At 46.1% G+C, this 20128-nt stretch overlaps 2 protein-coding genes across 2 annotated transcripts in view; one reads left to right on the top strand and one right to left on the bottom strand.

The window, feature by feature from the left end:
• Positions 1-942: 942 nt before the first annotated feature.
• On the bottom strand, positions 943-15658 carry KBTBD4 (kelch repeat and BTB domain containing 4). The gene is made up of 4 exons (XM_075280707.1): positions 15609-15658; positions 11807-12439; positions 6931-7037; positions 943-2148 (listed from the first exon to the last, which is right to left on the bottom strand). The coding sequence occupies exons 2-4, from the start codon at positions 12408-12410 to the stop codon at positions 1288-1290; spliced, it is 1572 nt and encodes a 523-aa protein (XP_075136808.1). The 5' UTR covers positions 12411-12439; positions 15609-15658; the 3' UTR covers positions 943-1287.
• Positions 15659-15708: 50 nt separating this feature from the next.
• The window catches only part of NDUFS3 (NADH:ubiquinone oxidoreductase core subunit S3), a 28824-nt gene continuing 24404 nt past the window's right edge, over positions 15709-20128 (top strand). Inside the window, exon 1 of the mRNA XM_075280708.1 lies at positions 15709-15827. Coding sequence (XP_075136809.1) covers positions 15782-15827 — 46 coding nt within the window. The 5' untranslated portion in view covers positions 15709-15781. The remainder of the gene's footprint in view (positions 15828-20128) is intronic.

The following is a 20128-nucleotide window of genomic DNA, read 5'->3' as shown; positions in this document are numbered from 1 at the left end:
CGCACTGTCGGCTTTCCCGATCTGTGCCCGGTGTACAGAGCTTACGGTGCCGGTACCGTAGTGCTCTATGGTCGGAAGGGCGTTTCTGACCATTAGCCAGAGATGTCCTTCTGCCTCGCGGCACCTATCGCGCTGTGCTGTGGAGCGGGGAGGAACTTCCCCCTCCCGATAATACTCATCTATGGACGAGCTGTGTGAGCAGAGGGAGGGGGCGTTCCTCCCGGCTCCACAGCACAGCGCGATAGGCGCCGCGAGGCAGAAGGACGTCTCTGGCTAATGGTCAGAAACGCCCTTCTGACCATAGAGCACTACGGTACCGGCACCGTAAGCTCTGTACTCCGGGCACGGATCGGGAAAGCCGACAGTGCGCTGAATTCAGCGCACTGTCAGCTTTCCAGCAGTATATAACACTGCATGTGCCCAAAAGTGGTGAAAGGTCCTCTTTAAGAAAATATATAGGTATGGGGGGGTTGGATGCTTTTTTAATGTTGCAATTTAGGTTTGATTTGTCCATCTCAAAATTGTGAAAATTGCTCTGGTTACTGGAGGTGCAAAATTTCCAGAGACCCTTGGCAGCGAAAAGGTTAATTGAACCCATGGCGCTGCCCATCGCTGTACTTGACTTCTCTTCGTCAATCATACAAAGATGAGCAGAACGTCAGCACGTGAGATATTCTCATGATCGGTGGCCAGTGTCAGACTAAGCCACCAGCTTACCAGTGGCCTCAGGCTCTAGCACAGGAATGGGCCCACTGACACCCACATTTGGAGGGTACTGTGCTCTATTTCCTGTGGATTTTGGATGGGGTGCCCTCAGAAACATGTAATCTGGTGGGCCCAAGCAATGACATAGTGTGACACTGTAGGTGGAGATCTCAGGGGTGAAACCTCCACCAAAGTATAGGGGATTAGAAACCCCTTTAATAAGGATGTTAGTCGCCATTATACGTTGGGTTGTAATGACTGAGCTCAGTGTTACTTTAATTCTTGGGTCTACTAAAAAGTATTAATACTGAGGGGTTTGTAAGGAAACACAATCTAGGCAGGACTTCTTTATCCTATAGGTCCAAGTTTGCTTTCCTGGGCTCCAAACATCTCCAAGCATAGATTTAGCAGCGACAAGAAACATGGGGAACACTTGGCTGATTCAAGATGCTCCACCCCGTTGGTCGTCCCATCAATAATATCATCATATATTTGCAGCCTTAGATCCCATATACAATATTAAGAAGAGGAGTAAGAGTTGTGCCAAAGCATCAGATTACATGGCCACTTGCTCCTTAGGCATCATGCCAATAAAAACTGCAGATTGGTAAGCAAAAACCGAATTCCACTTGTTACTGTCACCACGGAGGTGGCTGGGTTTAACTTGAAGGTATTGGCGTCCCCTTTCTTGTAATGATCCCGGAACACATATATGCAACCGTTGCAGCTGGCGATTTTCCATAGAGATGTTCGTGAGCTCCACACTTCGGGAAGGCAAAGCCGGGTGAAGCTGTCCAGAAGTGGATTATAACAAACCAGCGAATCCCCCTCGGCTACAATGAACACTAAGTCCTTATGAACAGCCGCGTGCATCCGCCCAGCAAACGGGAGCAAGTAGGGCTTGACGTGGCACTTCTCTGTGGTGGTATCAAAACACTGGATTAGACGAGAGGGTTTGGTGAAGAAGTCCAGGTCATTTTCCTCGCCTCCCATCAGGTAGATAAGACCATTAAGGTTCACCCCTGCTGCACCCGAGATGGAGACCTCCAGCTGACTAGTCTCTGTCCAGACATTGTCCTGTACTCTATAGTAAATGACCACATTAGACAGGGAGTCTTGTAGGGTCTTGCCACCCAAAGAGTATATGGCATCCTTGCTGGGTACAGACACCAGAGTATGCTGCAGGCGGTCTCGAGGAAGTGGTGCACATCGCTCCCAGTCCATAGTCTCCATGTTACATTTCCACATTCGACGAGGAATGGACCCTCCTACCACGTACAGGTCAGCGCCATGCTTGCAAGCGGCAGTGATCTGGTGGCACAAACTGTTCTGTCCACTTACACTAATAGAGTCATCTTGTGCACAATGTAGAGAGACGGCAATGGAGTGCGTGCGAGATTCCTCCTTCCCAATCAGATAAATGTGCACATTTTCCCCAATTTCCTTCAAGACATGAATAAAAAGGGTTAACTACATACAAAAAACATAATGGAGGAGATTTAGTGAAGGATTTACTCACATAACCAATCAGATCTCAGCTCATATATATGCAAAATGGAAACAGCAACATGGAAGGTTGTCACCATATCACCCCAGCCCTGCAGATAGATAGGTTACTGTCACCCGAACCAGCATATCACCCCAGCCCTGCAGATAGATAGGTTACTGTCACCAGAACCAGCATATCACCCCAGCCCTGCAGATAGATAGGTTACTGTCACCAGAACCAGCATATCCCCCCAGCCCTGCAGATAGATAGGTTACTGTCACCAGAACCAGCATATCACCCCAGCCCTGCAGATAGATAGGTTACTGTCACCAGATCCAGCATATCACCCCAGCCCTGCAGATAGATAGGTTACTGTCACCAGAACCAGCATATCACCCCAGCCCTGCAGCTAGATAGGTTACTGTCACCAGAACCAGCATATCCCCCCAGCCCTGCAGATAGATAGGTTACTGTCACCAGAACCAGCATATCACCCCAGCCCTGCAGATAGATAGGTTACTGTCACCACAACCAGCATATCACCCCAGTCCCTGCAGATAGATAGGTTACTGTCACCAGAACCAGCATATCACCCCAGCCCTGCAGATAGATAGGTTACTGTCACCAGAACCAGCATATCACCCCAGCCCTGCAGATAGATAGGTTACTGTCACCAGAACCAGCATATCACCCCAGCCCTGCAGATAGATAGGTTACTGTCACCAGAACCAGCATATCACCCCAGCCCTGCAGCTAGATAGGTTACTGTCACCAGAACCAGCATATCCCCCCAGCCCTGCAGATAGATAGGTTACTGTCACCAGAACCAGCATATCACCCCAGCCCTGCAGATAGATAGGTTACTGTCACCAGAACCAGAATATCACCCCAGCCCTGCAGATAGATAGGTTACTGTCACCAGAACCAGAATATCACCCCAGCCCTGCAGATAGATAGGTTACTGTCACCAGAACCAGAATATCACCCCAGCCCTGCAGATAGATAGGTTACTGTCACCAGAACCAGAATATCACCCCAGCCCTGCAGATAGATAGGTTACTGTCACCAGAACCAGCATATCACCCCAGCCCTGCAGATAGATAGGTTACTGTCACCAGAACCAGAATATCACCCCAGCCCTGCAGATAGATAGGTTACTGTCACCAGAACCAGAATATCACCCCAGCCCTGCAGATAGATAGGTTACTGTCACCACAACCAGCATATCACCCCAGCCCTGCAGATAGATAGGTTACTGTCACCAGACCCAGAATATCACCCCAGCCCTGCAGATAGATAGGTTACTGTCACCAGAACCAGAATATCACCCCAGCCCTGCAGATAGATAGGTTACTGTCACCAGAACCAGCATATCACCCCAGCCCTGCAGATAGATAGGTTACTGTCACCAGAACCAGAATATCACCCCAGCCCTGCAGATAGATAGGTTACTGTCACCAGAACCAGAATATCACCCCAGCCCTGCAGATAGATAGGTTACTGTCACCAGAACCAGAATATCACCCCAGCCCTGCAGATAGATAGGTTACTGTCACCAGAACCAGAATATCACCCCAGCCCTGCAGATAGATAGGTTACTGTCACCAGAACCAGCATATCACCCCAGCCCTGCAGATAGATAGGTTACTGTCACCAGACCCAGCATATCACCCCAGCCCTGCAGATAGATAGGTTACTGTCACCAGAACCAGCATATCACCCCAGCCCTGCAGATAGATAGGTTACTGTCACCAGATCCAGCATATCACCCCAGTCCTGCAGATACATAGGTTACTGTCACCAGACCCAGCACATCACCCCAGCCCTGCAGATAGATAGGTTACTGTCACCAGAACCAGCACATCACCCCGGCCCTGCAGATAGATAGGTTACTGTCACCAGAACCAGCACATCACCCCAGCCCTGCAGATAGATAGGTTACTGTCACCAGAACCAGCATATCACCCCGGCCCTGCAGATAGATAGGTTACTGTCACCAGAACCAGCATATCACCCCAGCCCTGCAGATAGATAGGTTACTGTCACCAGGCCCAGCACATCACCCCAGCCCTGCAGATAGATAGGTTACTGTCACCAGAACCAGCATATCACGCCAGCCCTGCAGATAGATAGGTTACTGTCACCAGAACCAGCATATCACGCCAGCCCTGCAGATAGATAGGTTACTGTCACCAGAACCAGCATATCCCCCCAGCCCTGCAGAAAGATAGGTTACTGTCACCAGACCCAGCACATCACCCGAAGCCCTGCAGATAGATAGGTTACTGTCACCAGAACCAGCATATCCCCCCAGCCCTGCAGATAGATAGGTTACTGTCACCAGAACCAGCATATCACCCCTGCCCTGCAGATAGATAGGTTACTGTCACCAGAACCAGCATATCCCTCCAGTCCTGCAGATAGATAGGTTACTGTCAGCAGACCCAGCATATCACCCCAGCCCTGCAGATAGATAGGTTACTGTCACCAGACCCAACATATCACCCCAGCCCTGCAGATAGATAGGTTACTGTCACCAGACCCAGCATATCACCCCAGCCCTGCAGATAGATAGGTTACTGTCACCAGACCCAGCATATCACCTCAGCCCTGCAGATAGATAGGTTACTGTCACCAGGCCCAGCATATCACCCCAGTCCCGCAGATAGATTGGTTACTGTCACCAGTCCCAGCATATCACCCCAGCCCTGCAGATAGATAGGTTACTGTCACCAGTCCCAGCATATCACTCCAGCCCTGCAGATAGATAGGTTACTGTCACCAGACCCAGCACATCACCCCAGCCCTGCAGATAGATAGGTTACTGTCACCAGGCCCAGCATATCACCCCAGTCCCGCAGATAGATAGGTTACTGTCACCAGTCCCAGCATATCACTCCAGCCCTGCAGATAGATAGGTTACTGTCACCAGTCCCAGCATATCACCCCAGTCCCGCAGATAGATAGGTTACTGTCACCAGTGGTGGTGGGGGGTCCGTGGTGCACAAGCCTCACCTGGTCATTGTGTCTACAAAAAAGCATTTAGGCTGAGGCCCCAAGTCGTGGACACACAGCTTTTTTTTGTTGCAGATTTTGCTGTTTTTTTGAGCCAAAGCCAAGAATGTCTATGAAAGGCCGGGCAAATATATCGGAAGCTCTTCTATTTCTCCCTTCTGCTCAATTCACTCCTGGGTTTGGCTCAAAAAAACACAACAAAATCTGCAACAAGAAAAGCTGCGTGTCTGTGACGTGGGGCTTCAGCCTTACTTGGGATTTATGAGCAGAAAATTCACGACACATCACACAAGTGGCAATCACATGAAAAGAAAGTGCAAATGGGCATGTGGTGCGGACTTTAAAGGATTCTCCCAGGGTTAGGGGGCTGTTGGCCTGTCCTTAAGAGTGCTCAACCGTATGGTGGGGTCCAGCACCTTGGAGCTCCGCTGATCAGAGACTGTAGCATTCAGATAAGCACAGCACTGTACACGGTATAGTGGCTGTACATGGGAACGAGCTACAAACATGCCACCGTACCTCTCAAGCCCCCACCATTCCTTAGCCGTCACTCCACCTAGGTTTGGTGTCAGGCAGACGACAGCAGGCGGACAGCCACTCATTTGGGGTATGGTGGAATTCCTCTTCATTTCCCGCAGCCGGGTATTGGCTTTCCGTTGCAGGATCCTGCTGCTGATTAGGTGAATGGGTGATGGCGTCTCGAGTCTGCAGGAGGATCGAGCAGAACACTTCTGTTCTCTGCATCCTGCTGCGATCTCTGCCTCCCTTTGAAAACAGTGGGATGAGGATTCCAGGAGGAATCTGCCCCGGGTTTGGGGGAAAAATCTGCGGCAAATTCTGCCGTATGAACACAGCCTTACAGATTCTAGTTAGTATATCATACCCTAAAACTAACTGCATGGATTGCTCAGGAATGTCCCCGACTAGAGAAAAAAATCCAAATGTGCTGGAATTGTTAGAGGGGCATCTATGAAAGGATCCAGAGAGCCGGACTTGGTGCAGGTGATGAAAGGTCCTTGTACACGGACACCACTTCTCCCTATCTCCAGGGATTCCCACTACAGCTCTATGTGTCTGGATACTAAAGCTACTATGCTGTATTCTGCATTGGCTTCACACCAGACCGGCCTCCATTCCTCATGAGCCTTCTGTCCATTCCTCCAATTTTCCTTCCTTGGACCACTTTCAGCAGCTATTGAACATGCTTAAAGGGAACGCACCCAAAGGACCTGCCAATTTGGAGAAATGCTCATCTAGCCATAACAATGGCCCTTGTTAGAGTTACCGGGATCTTTACAGGAAAGGAGAAAATGACAGATCGGCGAGGAACGTAGGAAGAAAAGTCACACAAAATCTGAATCAACAGAATTATGGATATGGGATATTTGGGGTGGGACCCCTGTAATATGTTTGTGACGTGTCATAGCAGTGTTTTGCAGCAGTAAATAAAGTTACTTCAAAGTTAAGTCCCATTACATTCATTACCGCACAGTATACAGATCTGCTTAGACCAGGCCTAAGAGCCAACAGCAGCACAGAGGACCTTTACAGATCTTCCAGGCACTTCCCCAGAAAGGAGGCTCTGATTATTACAAGCCATACATGAATATTCAGAATACTGGCTGTACATGAGAACAGAGCAGCGGTGACCTCGGAGAACAAGGCTACAGTAAATGTAGAAAGAAAAGCTTCTTGTGTCACAGTATGGAAGATAAACCCACCTTCAGACTGGACATCAGCATGTCCGAGAACCCCTCACGCTCTTCCTTATTGAAATGGATCCAGTTCTTGATAGCAATGCTTGGATTCTGAGAACAGGGAACGCCATCTGACAAGAAGAGCAGAAGGAATTAGAATATGATGAATTGTAGGGGGTGTTAGACTTCGAGGTCACAAATAAAGTTGTTCATGCTGTAGGAGGGTTCACCACGAAAACACACAGAAAATGATGGGGTAGGTCAGGAATAACAAATTCTCTCCGATCCACAGGACAGGGAATAACTTATCGGTGGAGGTCCAACTATTGGGAACCCCGACCGATCTCAAGAACAGACTCCGTGACCTAAAATTTACAAAACGGCAGGTCGTGCATGTAAATCAAGAGGAGAGTATAAAAGAGGAGTATATAGAGGGGAGTATATAGAGGGGAGTATATAGAGGGGAGTATATAGAGGGGAGTATATAGAGAGGAGTATATAGAGGGGAGTATATAGAGGGGAGTATAAGAGGGGAGTATATAGAGAGGAGTATATAGAGGGGAGTATAAGAGGGGAGTATATAGAGCGGAGTATATAGAGGGGAGTATAAGAGGGGAGTATATAGAGGGGAGTATATAGAGGGGAGTATATAGAGGGGAGTATATAGAGGGGAGTATATAGAGGGAGTATATAGAGGGGAGTATATAGAGGGGAGTATATAGAGGGGAGTATATAGAGGGGAGTATATAGAGGGGAGTATATAGAGGGGAGTATATAGAGGGGAGTATATAGAGGGGAGTATATAGAGGGGAGTATATAGAGGGGAGTATATAGAGGGGAGTATATAGAGAGGAGTATATAGAGGGGAGTATATAGAGGGGAGTATATAGAGGGGAGTATAAGAGGGGAGTATATAGAGGGGAGTATATAGAGGGGAGTATATAGAGGGGAGTATAAGAGGGGAGTATATAGAGAGGAGTATATAGAGGGGAGTATATAGAGAGGAGTATATAGAGGGGAGTATATAGAGGGGAGTATAAGAGGGGAGTATAAGAGGGGAGTATAAGAGAGGAGTATATAGAGAGGAGTATATAGAGAGGAGTATATAGAGGGGAGTATATAGAGGGGAGTATATAGAGGGGAGTATATAGAGGGGAGTATAAGAGAGGAGTATATAGAGAGGAGTATATAGAGGGGAGTATATAGAGAGGAGTATATAGAGAGGAGTATATAGAGAGGAGTATATAGAGGGGAGTATATAGAGAGGAGTATATAGAGGGGAGTATAAGAGGGGAGTATAAGAGGGGAGTATAAGAGGGGAGTATAAGAGGGGAGTATATAGAGGGGAGTATATAGAGGGGAGTATATAGAGGGGAGTATATAGCAGAGGAGTATATAGAGGGGAGTATAAGAGGGGAGTATATAGAGGGGAGTATATAGAGGGGAGTATATAGAGAGGAGTATATAGAGGGGAGTATAAGAGGGGAGTATATAGAGGGGAGTATATAGAGGGGAGTATATAGAGGGGAGTGTATAGAGGGGAGTATATAGAGGGGAGTATATAGAGAGGCGTATACAGAGGGGAGTATATAGAGGGGAGTATATAGAGAAGAGTATATAGAGGGGAGTATAAGAGGGGAGTATATAGAGGGGAGTATATAGAGGGGAGTATATAGAGGGGAGTATATAGAGGGGAGTATATAGAGGGGAGTATATAGAGGGGAGTATATAGAGAGAAGTATAAGAGGGGAGTATATAGAGAGGAGTATATAGAGGGGAGTATATAGAGAGGAGTATATAGAGGGGAGTATATAGAGGGAAGTATATAGAGGGGAGTTTAAGAGGGGAGTTTAAGAGGGGAGTATATAGAGGGGAGTATATAGAGGGGAGTATATAGAGAGGAGTATATTGAGGGGAGTATATAGAGAGGAGTATATAGAGGGGAGTATATAGAGGGGAGTATATAGAAGGGAGTATATAGAGAGGAGTATATAGAGGGGAGTATATAGAGGGGAGTATATAGAGGGGAGTATATAGAGGGGAGTATATAGAGGGGAGTATATAGAGGGGAGTATATAGAGGGGAGTATATAGAAGGGAGTATATAGAGAGGAGTATATAGAGGGGAGTATATAGAGGGGAGTATATAGAGGGGAGTATATAGAGGGGAGTATATAGAGGGGAGTATATAGAGGGGAGTATATAGAGAGGAGTATATAGAGGGGAGTATATAGAGGGGAGTATATAGAGGGGAGTATATAGAGGGGAGTATAAGAGGGGAGTATATAGAGGGGAGTATATAGAGGGGTGTATATAGAGGGGTGTATATAGAGGGGTGTATATAGAGGGGTGTATATAGAGGGGAGTATACAGAGGGGAGTATACAGAGGGGAGTATACAGAGGGGAGTATACAGAGGGGAGTATACTGAGAGCAGTATATTGAGAGGAGTATATTGAGAGGAGTATATAGAGGGGAGTATATAGAGGGGAGTATATAGAGGGGAGTATATAGAGGGGAGTATATAGAGAGGAGTATATTGAGGGGAGTATATAGAGAGGAGTATATTGAGGGGAGTATATAGAGGGGAGTATATAGAAGGGAGTATATAGAAGGGAGTATATAGAGAGGAGTATATAGAGAGGAGTATATAGAGGGGAGTATATAGAGAGGAGTATATAGAGAGGAGTATATAGAGAGGAGTATATAGAGGGGAGTATATAGAGGGGTGTATATAGAGAGGAGTATATTGAGGGGAGTATATAGAGAGGAGTATATAGAGGGGAGTATATAGAGGGGAGTATATAGAGGGGAGTATATAGAGGGGAGTATATAGAAGGGAGTATATAGAGGGGAGTATATAGAGGGGAGTATATAGAGGGGAGTATAGAAGAAGAGGCCACTGTGGAGATCGCTGCCCAATACGTGTCCAGCTGTCACCAAACCAGAGGAAGATGAGACTCCATGGACTGTTATATTTATCCCAATACACCCGCCCCACCCACCCCCACCTCCCCATATAGCAGTCACCAACGAAGAGGAAGATGAGACTCCATGGACTGTTATAACCGAACCCCCCCCCCCATACCCACCACCCACCCAACCACTTTACTAGCTTTGGCAATGCCAAATACCTATTTGGACGTGCCAATAAAGCATTTTTTGATTTGATTTGATTTGATATAGAAGGGAGTATATAGAAGGGAGTATATAGAAGGGAGTATATAGAAGGGAGTATATAGAGAGGAGTATATAGAGGGGAGTATATAGAGGGGAGTATATAGAGGGGAGTATATAGAGGGGAGTATATAGAGGGGAGTATACAGAGGGGAGTATACAGAGGGGAGTATACAGAGGGGAGTATACAGAGGGGAGTATATTGAGAGGAGTATATAGAGGGGAGTATATAGAGAGGAGTATATTGAGGGGAGTATATAGAGAGGAGTATATTGAGGGGAGTATATACAGTAGAGGGGAGTATATAGAGGGGAGTATATAGAGGGGAGTATATAGAGGGGAGTATATAGAGGGGAGTATATAGAGGGGAGTATATAGAAGGGAGTATATAGAAGGGAGTATATAGAAGGGAGTATATAGAGAGGAGTATATAGAGAGGAGTATATAGAGAGGAGTATATAGAAGGGAGTATATAGAAGGGAGTATATAGAAGGGAGTATATAGAGAGGAGTATATAGAGAGGAGTATATAGAGAGGAGTATATAGAGAGGAGTATATAGAGAGGAGTATATTGAGGGGAGTATATAGAGGGGAGTATATTGAGGGGAGTATAAAAATTATTTCCAGAGATATCATTGGCGGAAAACAGAGTGGGGTTTGGGATTTTCTAGTGTCACATGGGAGAATCTCCTTTTTCATATGACACCAATAGTTTGTACGTTTTATAATATCGGAGACATAACTGTGCGACGCGATCCTCCCTACTGTGTGACGCGATCCTCCCTACTGTGTGACGCGATCCCCCCTACTGTGTGACGCGATCCCCCCTACTGTGTGACGCGATCCCCCCTACTGTGTGACGCGATCCCCCCTTCCCCACCACCACAATTGTATTCCCATCTTACACAGTCCCGTAGTCCAGGCCCATCCTCCATACACTGTAACATTCAATGAGGGGCAGGAACGGATCTCAATACACAAACAAGGGAAAGAGTGAAGAAAATTTCACAGAAAGGAACTGAAATGTTTTAATAAAGTGCATTCCAATATTTATTAATGACACAAAAACTTCCAGAAAATAAAAAGTTGTCTGAAAGTTTAGTTATAGTTTAAAGAGCATCTGTCTGCAGAAATGATGGGGGTGGGAGCAGTCTGGAGCGTCATCGGCCCCCCAGGCTTCTCCCACCCCTGCATTTCAATTGGCTTCAGTAAATGGGAGAATGCCAGGGCCCGAGATGCCGACGTCTCGCCTGGTGCTGGTGATGCCCTCAGCGCTCCCAGCGGCTCAAGGTTATAAAAAGGAATTGGGAACAAAGGATTGATGCTAAGGTGTCTTGCAATATGTTTACTGGAATTTTTTGGGCTTTATTAGTTGATGACTTATTAAGGACAACATTTGCAGATCAGCATCGTCTGACAGCGCAGACCTCCGTAGATCAGCTGTTTGAAGTGGCAGAGGCTTTCCCAAAGCAGCACTAGGTCACATTCTTCAGATACATGGCCTGTTTGCGGGCTGACTGCTACTCCAGTGAATGGGGCTGAGCAGCAATACCAAGCACACTCGTTATACAATGTACAGCCTTTTGCCAGATTTTCTCTGAAGAGGCCACAGCGCTCCCCCAAACGCTGTGATCTCTTCAAATAGCTGATCGGCAGAGATCTTGGGTGTTGGACCTTTGGCAATCTTCTGATGATCAACTGAATATTACACTTCTTGTAACTCACCTGCAATAATATCTGTGAGCAGTCGTATGGGCAGGTTCATGAACTCTTCGCTGTCACACAGCTGTGACAGGTGGGTTTTGGCGTAGTGTTTAGCCGCAGTATACAGGGAGGTGTCGCTGTGCTGATCTGCCAACCACATAATCTGAAGGCAGTTTTTCACCTGCACCGTCCTCACCAGGAAGCGAGAGCACTCCTCAAACAAGGCAGTCAGCTGGTACATGTCCGCCACTTCATAGGTCTCCTGCAACTCCTCCAGCCGCAGCTTCACTGTCCCATGATAGATGTAATCCACCAGTAACTGGAATACACTGGCGCTGACATCCTGCAGCTGGATCACACGGTTATGCCCCTCCTTTAGGTTTGAAGCAAACATGGATCTAAAGAAGCAACTCTGAGCAGACAGAACCAATCGGTGGAGCTGGAACTCTTTTCCCTCAACTTGGATAGTGACGTCAGCAAAGAGCTGCTCCTCCATGCAAAGCTTCATGATGCTCTGAGCCACACGACTGCTATGGGAGCGATCGGTAAACGTGTAGGTCACAAAATAATTCTCCTCTGTGGAGTTGGCCAGGTTCTGAGAGACAACCTCTTCTGAAGGGTCCATGGTTTATAATATGCCTGAGATTCAAGTGCCTAGAAGATGAAAACATAAGCAAAAAATTAGCCTGAGTTTTCCGAGACCTCCATCTGTTCTGTGAATAAAGAAGTACAGCATCGCCATCACAGAGGCGCACCGGCCACCTGCTGGATGTTCCAAAAATGGGGCTTGTTGAATCTCCATGCACAGCCAGGTAGATGAGAGCACCACTGGCCAGGGAAGACTTAGGCTTAGTTCACACTGAGTTTTTTGGATCGGAACCTGAGGCGGAGGCTCAAGGTTCCAATCCATAAAACGTGTTGCGGAACTGAAAGCCAGTGCACGGTACTGGCTTCCAGCCGTGCACCCTCCTCCGGATTAGGGACTAGTCTGGAGGAGGGAGTGTCTTCAGGCCGAATCGCTAGGCCTCGCTTCTTTTTTCTGGGAGCCGGAAGAAACGGCTCCTGGAAAAAGCTCCTGCACAGCTCCCATTGAAATCAATGGGAGCCGTCTTTTTGGTTAGCGTTTTGAGGCGGATACGGCCTCAAAACCCTGACCAAAAAACTCTGTGTGAACTAAGCCTTAGGGACACAGTTCATTCTCAGAGTAAGATTGTAGTGATATCCTGCCAGTGAATGCAATCTAGTGTACCCAGTTATCAGCCAGTTCACACTACAGACAGGTTAACTGCAAATTCCAGCCCCAGTGGTCATTAATTTGTCTTGAATTCAGTTCTGAGAACCTTCCAGAAATATTTACAAACATAAGTAAAACACCCGACTCTGCAGTACGCTCCTGTAGTTCTATGGCCTGCTCGCATAAGCAGCTCCAAAAAAAAAAAATGGCCGCCTGCATGTGAAGTCGTCTCTACCCAAAGCCTGCTGGCAGAGCCAACTTGCGCATGCATTGAATTTTGAACTTTGCGCGCCGGAAGAAGACACGTGAAGAAGCCATTACCGAAGAAGATGGAGGCGGCGCTGGAGAGAGTTCTCTCGCAGCATTGGGGACGCCCCCAGTGCTGCAAGAGAACTCATTTGCATACCAACAAAAATTGGGATTTCAAGCGAATGGCGGCGCGGAGAACACATGGAAAGGTAAGAGAAGAATAGCAGGACAAATAGTACTTTGTACTGATATCATATTATTCCATATGATGTACTGGGAGCTGGAAAATAATTCAGAATGGGGTGGAGAAAAAATTATTTTGCGCAACTTTCTTATACCCCCCCCCCCCATGACTATATTGGGGTCCACGTGGTTTCTGTTCAGTTTCCACATTAAAAGGTCCAAAATGCGTAGAGGTGAACGGAATAGCCGTATGGAGACCGAATGCAGATGTGACCCGAGCCTACGCTGATGCGATTCTGGGGATGCAAAATTTATACAGTGGGGTTTTTTCCAGTGTTTTAACCTCTTAAAAAAAATTCAAAACATTGAAAAAAAAAATAAAAACTTCTTGGAGTGACGGTATGTATGGGGATGCATAGAGCACGTGGGGCCAGGCCTGCTTTAGGGTTATACCATTTTGGGAACGTCTCGTGCTTTGATTGCTGTTTATTCAAATTAACATGAGATTTGAAAAAGCAAAAAATGGCAATTCGACTCGAGGTTGTAGACTGTTTTTGGACACAGGGATGCCTAAAGTGTCGGACATGCAGGACTTTGTGTTCAGCAAAAAAAAACGGTTTCCCCGCGGACAGGTAGAAGGTGCAGACAGATGCTCACCTCTACAAGCCCTTTCAAGTGAATGGGTTTGACAACTGACCGCCGGGTTTCCGTCCCCTGTCCAGTTTCACCAGGACTGAAGACAGAAACCCAGCAGAATGCACAAACTGGACACCGGGCGCAGGTCTGAAAGGACCCTCAGTTTTCGACTAATCGTTTTTTCCTTTTTTACCCCCTTCTTCATTCTGAGCATGTGCAAAACAGACACAAACTGATGGCTCTCCGTGTGTAATCCGATTCCATAGACCTCAATGGCTTGCTGTCTGCCTGGAATCCTTATTTTCAGTATGGAGACAAATTTCTGCAAGTTGCACTATTCTCTCCGCACAAAAAAACTGGACGTGGCACAAACTGATCACAGGCCAATTACATTTATTAGCCACTGAAATGAAGGGGTTTTCATCGGACCGTTTGAAGTTAGTTTTTGAAGATGTCAAATATGGATTACGAATGGAATGGCTAAACGCAAATGTGAACCAGGCCTGAGACTCTCTGTGGATAGCCACAGACAAAAGCGCAGCAACAATCGTATAAAAACATAATAAGACATTTTTTTGGCACTAAAAGGGCGACCTGGTTCTTGTACGTGCAATGAAACCTACAGACACAGTCCAGGCCAGAGCGCCCCCTCGGATAATATTGGAGTACTACAGCTATTTCATTGCAGCGATAACCCGGCTCTACTTCCCGCCCTACGGTATCTTATATACGGGTATGACATCAGCAGGGTAACCTCTCCTGATTGGCTGTCAGGTGGGTCATATAGACCATGCGGTCCTACACTTCATGTAACACGTGGCGGTGGCCATTTTAGATGGAGAGAAATCGCAAACATAACTTTAGGAAAATCTGGACCAAAATCGCTTTGTTTGAATGGGTTTGCTGATCTCTAACCCCAACCCATTCTCTATATTGGGATGAAGGCAGCTAAAACCTGAGGAGCCCCCCAGCGGAGGATTTAGATTGGTCACAAACCCCCCACGTCTCGCCTGTCGGGACACTGGAAGGTGCAACAACAATGGATCGAATTCAACACCAAGCAATGGACGGTAAGGTCTGCACCACACGGAGGTGCCGAGCACTGGGCAGCGAACAAGGGGCCTCATCTGTCAGCCCTAAATGAACCCTTGTACATGCGATAAGAATATGGCGCCATCTGGTAAGAGAAGCCCCGCTGCCATAACCCGCCTTTGTCTTATCCTCCATGACAGATATAGAGTGGGGCGCTGCTAAATAAGTCTAGACGACGACTGAGTAAAATTCAGGGTGGTGAGTGACGTAACTTGCAGCCTGACGACGTCATATGTCGGATACTATCGCCACGTGCGCCAGGGTATGACGTCTGCTATCGAGGTATGACGACAACACACGTACACAGGGCTACAATGGTAGATGAAGCCCAGCAGCTAATGGCGGCCTCATATCACAGAGGAATACTCTGACAGACTCTCAGTACGGACTTTCCGCGTATTCCCTCCCCAGCAGCCATGATTTACCGACCCCGGTGCCGTCCGCTCCTCCTCTCGCCCTCTGTTGCCGGAACTTTCGTTTTAACCCGGAACCTTGCGCTACAGTCACTCGCCGGAAGTTAATGTGCGGTCGGACCTGTCAGCTTGTGTACAGTGACTTCCGCCCTGTCCTGCTTGTCCTTGTCTGTCCGTCCCACGAACAAAATGCTTGCTGGACTGCGGGCAGCGCGGCGGAATCTGCTCCGGGGAGGTGAGGACAGGCCTGGGGGGTGCAGGGGCAGGAAAACTCCGTCATATTGTAAGATAGGCCGCACGGAGGCAATGGCTAGTGTGGAGCTACAAGGACTGAGGCTCATGTATGTACACAGTGACCAGCAGAATAGTGAGCGCAGCTCTGGAGTATAATACAGGATAAGTAATGTAATGTATGTACACAGTGACTGTACCAGCAGAATAGTGAGCGCAGCTCTGGAGTATAATACAGGATAAGTAATGTAATGTATGTACACAGTGACCAGCAGAATAGTGAGCGCAGCTCTGGAGTATAATACAGGATAAGTAATGTAATGTATGTACACAGTGACCAGCAGAATAGTGAGCGCAGCTCTGCAGTATAATACAGGATAGGTAATGTAATGTATGTACACAGTGACTGCACCAGCAGAATAGTGAGTGCAGCTCTGCAGTATAATACAGGATAAGTAATGTAATGTATGTACACAGTGACCAGCAGAATAGTGAGCGCAGCTCTGGAGTATAATACAGGATAAGTAATGTAATGTATATACACAGTGACTGTACCAGCAGAATAGTGAGCGCAGCTCTGGAGTATAATACAGGATAAGTAATGTAATGTATGTACACAGTGACCAGCAGAATAGTGAGCGCAGCTCTGGAGTATAATACAGGATAAGTAATGTAATGTATGTACACAGTGACCAGCAGAATAGTGAGCGCAGCTCTGGAGTATAATACAGGATAGGTAATGTAATGTATGTACACAGTGACTGCACCAGCAGAATAGTGAGCGCAGCTCTGGAGCGTAATACAGGATAAGTAATGTAATGTATGTACACAGTGACTGTACCAGCAGAATAGTGAGCGCAGCTCTGCAGTATAATACAGGATAAGTAATGTAATGTATGTACACAGTGACCAGCAGAATAGTGAGCGCAGCTCTGGAGTATAATACAGGATAAGTAATGTATGTACACAGTGACTGTACCAGCAGAATAGTGAGCGCAGCTCTGGAGTATAATACAGGATAAGTAATGTAATGTATGTACACAGTGACCAGCAGAATAGTGAGCGCAGCTCTGGAGTATAATACAGGATAAGTAATGTAATGTATGTACACAGTGACTGCACCAGCAGAATAGTGAGCACAGCTCTGGAGTATAATACAGGATAAGTAATGTAATGTATGTACACAGTGACTGTACCAGCAGAATAGTGAGCGCAGCTCTGCAGTATAATACAGGATAAGTAATGTAATGTATGTACACAGTGACCAGCAGAATAGTGAGCGCAGCTCTGCAGTATAATACAGGATAAGTAATGTAATGTATGTACACAGTGACCAGCAGAATAGTGAGCGCAGCTCTGGAGTATAATACAGGATAGGTAATGTAATGTATGTACACAGTGACTGTACCAGCAGAATAGTGAGCGCAGCTCTGGAGTATAATACAGGATAAGTAATGTAATGTATGTACACAGTGACTGTACCAGCAGAATAGTGAGCGCAGCTCTGCAGTATAATACAGGATAAGTAATGTAATGTATGTACACAGTGACTGCACCAGCAGAATAGTGAGCACAGCTCTGCAGTATAATACAGGATAAGTAATGTAATGTATGTACACAGTGACCAGCAGAATAGTGAGCGCAGCTCTGGAGTATAATACAGGATAGGTAATGTAATGTATGTACACAGTGACCAGCAGAATAGTGAGCGCAGCTCTGGAGTATAATACAGGATAAGTAATGTAATGTATGTACACAATGACTGTACCAGCAGAATAGTGAGCGCAGCTCTGGAGTACAATACAGGATAAGTAATGTAATGTATGTACACAGTGACTGTACCAGCAGAATAGTGAGCGCAGCTCTGGAGTATAATACAGGATAAGGAATGTAATGTATGTACACAGTGACTGTACCAGCAGAATAGTGAGCGCAGCTCTGGAGTATAATACAGGATAAGTAATGTAATGTATGTACACAGTGACTGCACCAGCAGAATAGTGAGCGCAGCTCTGGAGTATAATACAGGATAAGTAATGTAATGTATGTACACAGTGACCAGCAGAATAGTGAGCGCAGCTCTGCAGTATAATACAGGATAAGTAATGTAATGTATGTACACAGTGACCAGCAGAATAGTGAGCGCAGCTCTGGAGTATAATACAGAATAAGTAATGTAATGTATGTACACGGTGACTGTACCAGCAGAATAGTGAGCGCAGCTCTGGAGTATAATACAGGATAAGTAATGTATGTACACAGTGACTGCACCAGCAGAATAGTGAGCGCAGCTCTGGAGTATAATACAGGATAAGTAATGTAATGTATGTACACAGTGACTGTACCAGCAGAATAGTGAGCGCAGCTCTGGAGTATAATACAGGATAAGTAATGTAATGTATGTACACAGTGACTGTACCAGCAGAATAGTGAGCGCAGCTCTGGAGTATAATACAGGATAAGTAATGTAATGTATGTACACAGTGACTGCACCAGCAGAATAGTGAGCGCAGCTCTGCAGTATAATACAGGATAAGTAATGTAATGTATGTACACAGTGACTGCACCAGCAGAATAGTGAGTGCAGCTCTGGAGTATAATACAGGATAAGTAATGTAATGTATGTACACAATGACCAGCAGAATAGTGAGCGCAGCTCTGCAGTATAATACAGGATAAGTAATGTAATGTATATACACAGTGACTGCACCAGCAGAATAGTGAGTGCAGCTCTGGAGTATAATACAGGATAAGTAATGTATGTACACAGTGACTGCACCAGCAGAATAGTGAGCGCAGCTCTGCAGTATAATACAGGATAAGTAATGTAATGTATGTACACAGTGACCAGCAGAATAGTGAGCGCAGCTCTGCAGTATAATACAGGATAAGTAATGTAATGTATGTACACAGTGACCAGCAGAATAGTGAGCGCAGCTCTGGAGTATAATACAGGATAAGTAATGTATGTACACAATGACCAGCAGAATAGTGAGCGCAGCTCTGCAGTATAATACAGGATAAGTAATGTAATGTATGTACACAGTGACTGCACCAGCAGAATAGTGAGCGCAGCTCTGGAGTATAATACAGGATAAGTAATGTAATGTATGTACACAGTGACCAGCAGAATAGTGAGCGCAGCTCTGCAGTATAATACAGGATAAGTAATGTAATGTATGTACACAATGACCAGCAGAATAGTGAGCGCAGCTCTGGAGTATAATACAGGATAAGTAATGTATGTACACAGTGACTGCACCAGCAGAATAGTGAGCGCAGCTCTGGGGTATAATACAGGATAAGTAATGTAATGTATGTACACAGTGACTGCACCAGCAGAATAGTGAGCGCAGCTCTGCAGTATAATACAGGATAAGTAATGTAATGTATGTACACAGTGACCAGCAGAATAGTGAGCGCAGCTCTGGAGTATAATACAGGATAAGTAATGTAATGTATGTACACAGTGACCAGCAGAATAGTGAGCGCAGCTCTGCAGTATAATACAGGATAAGTAATGTAATGTATGTACACAGTGACCAGCAGAATAGTGAGCGCAGCTCTGCAGTATAATACAGGATAAGTAATGTAATGTATGTACACAGTGACCAGCAGAATAGTGAGCGCAGCTCTGGAGTATAATACAGGATAAGTAATGTAATGTATGTACACAGTGACTGTACCGGCAGAATAGTGAGCGCAGCTCTGCAGTATAATACAGGATAAGTAATGTAATGTATGTACACAATGACCAGCAGAATAGTGAGCGCAGCTCTGCAGTATAATACAGGATAAGTAATGTAATGTATGTACACAGTGACCAGCAGAATAGTGAGCGCAGCTCTGCAGTATAATACAGGATAAGTAATGTAATGTATGTACACAATGACCAGCAGAATAGTGAGCGCAGCTCTGGAGTATAATACAGGATAAGTAATGTAATGTACACAGTGACTGTACCAGCAGAATAGTGAGCGCAGCTCTGGAGTATAATACAGGATAAGTAATGTAATGTATGTACACGGTGACTGCACCAGCAGAATAGTGAGCACAGCTCTGCAGTATAATACAGGATAAGTAATGTAATGTATGTACACAGTGACCAGCAGAATAGTGAGCGCAGCTCTGGAGTATAATACAGGATAAGTAATGTAATGTATGTACACAGTGACTGCACCAGCAGAATAGTGAGTGCAGCTCTGGAGTATAATACAGGATAAGTAATGTAATGTATGTACACGGTGACTGCACCAGCAGAATAGTGAGCACAGCTCTGCAGTATAATACAGGATAAGTAATGTA

The sequence above is a fragment of the Leptodactylus fuscus genome, chromosome 7 (assembly GCF_031893055.1).
Source record: "Leptodactylus fuscus isolate aLepFus1 chromosome 7, aLepFus1.hap2, whole genome shotgun sequence".
NCBI lineage: Eukaryota > Metazoa > Chordata > Amphibia > Anura > Leptodactylidae > Leptodactylus > Leptodactylus fuscus.
Note: the sequence above shows the minus strand (reverse complement) of the source record. Positions and strands in the feature narration are given on the sequence as shown.

Bases quoted from the DNA above. Each gene is read 5' to 3' on its own strand.
- KBTBD4 (XM_075280707.1), bottom strand. From the start codon at position 12,410: ATGGACCCTTCAGAAGAGGTTGTCTCTCAGAACCTGGCCAACTCCACA. The intron at 7,038-11,806 runs GTGAGTTACAAG...TCTTCTTGTCAG, and splicing joins GCTCACAGATATTATTGCAG to ATGGCGTTCCCTGTTCTCAG. The intron at 2,149-6,930 runs GTGGGTTTATCT...CATGTCTTGAAG, and splicing joins TGCTGATGTCCAGTCTGAAG to GAAATTGGGGAAAATGTGCA.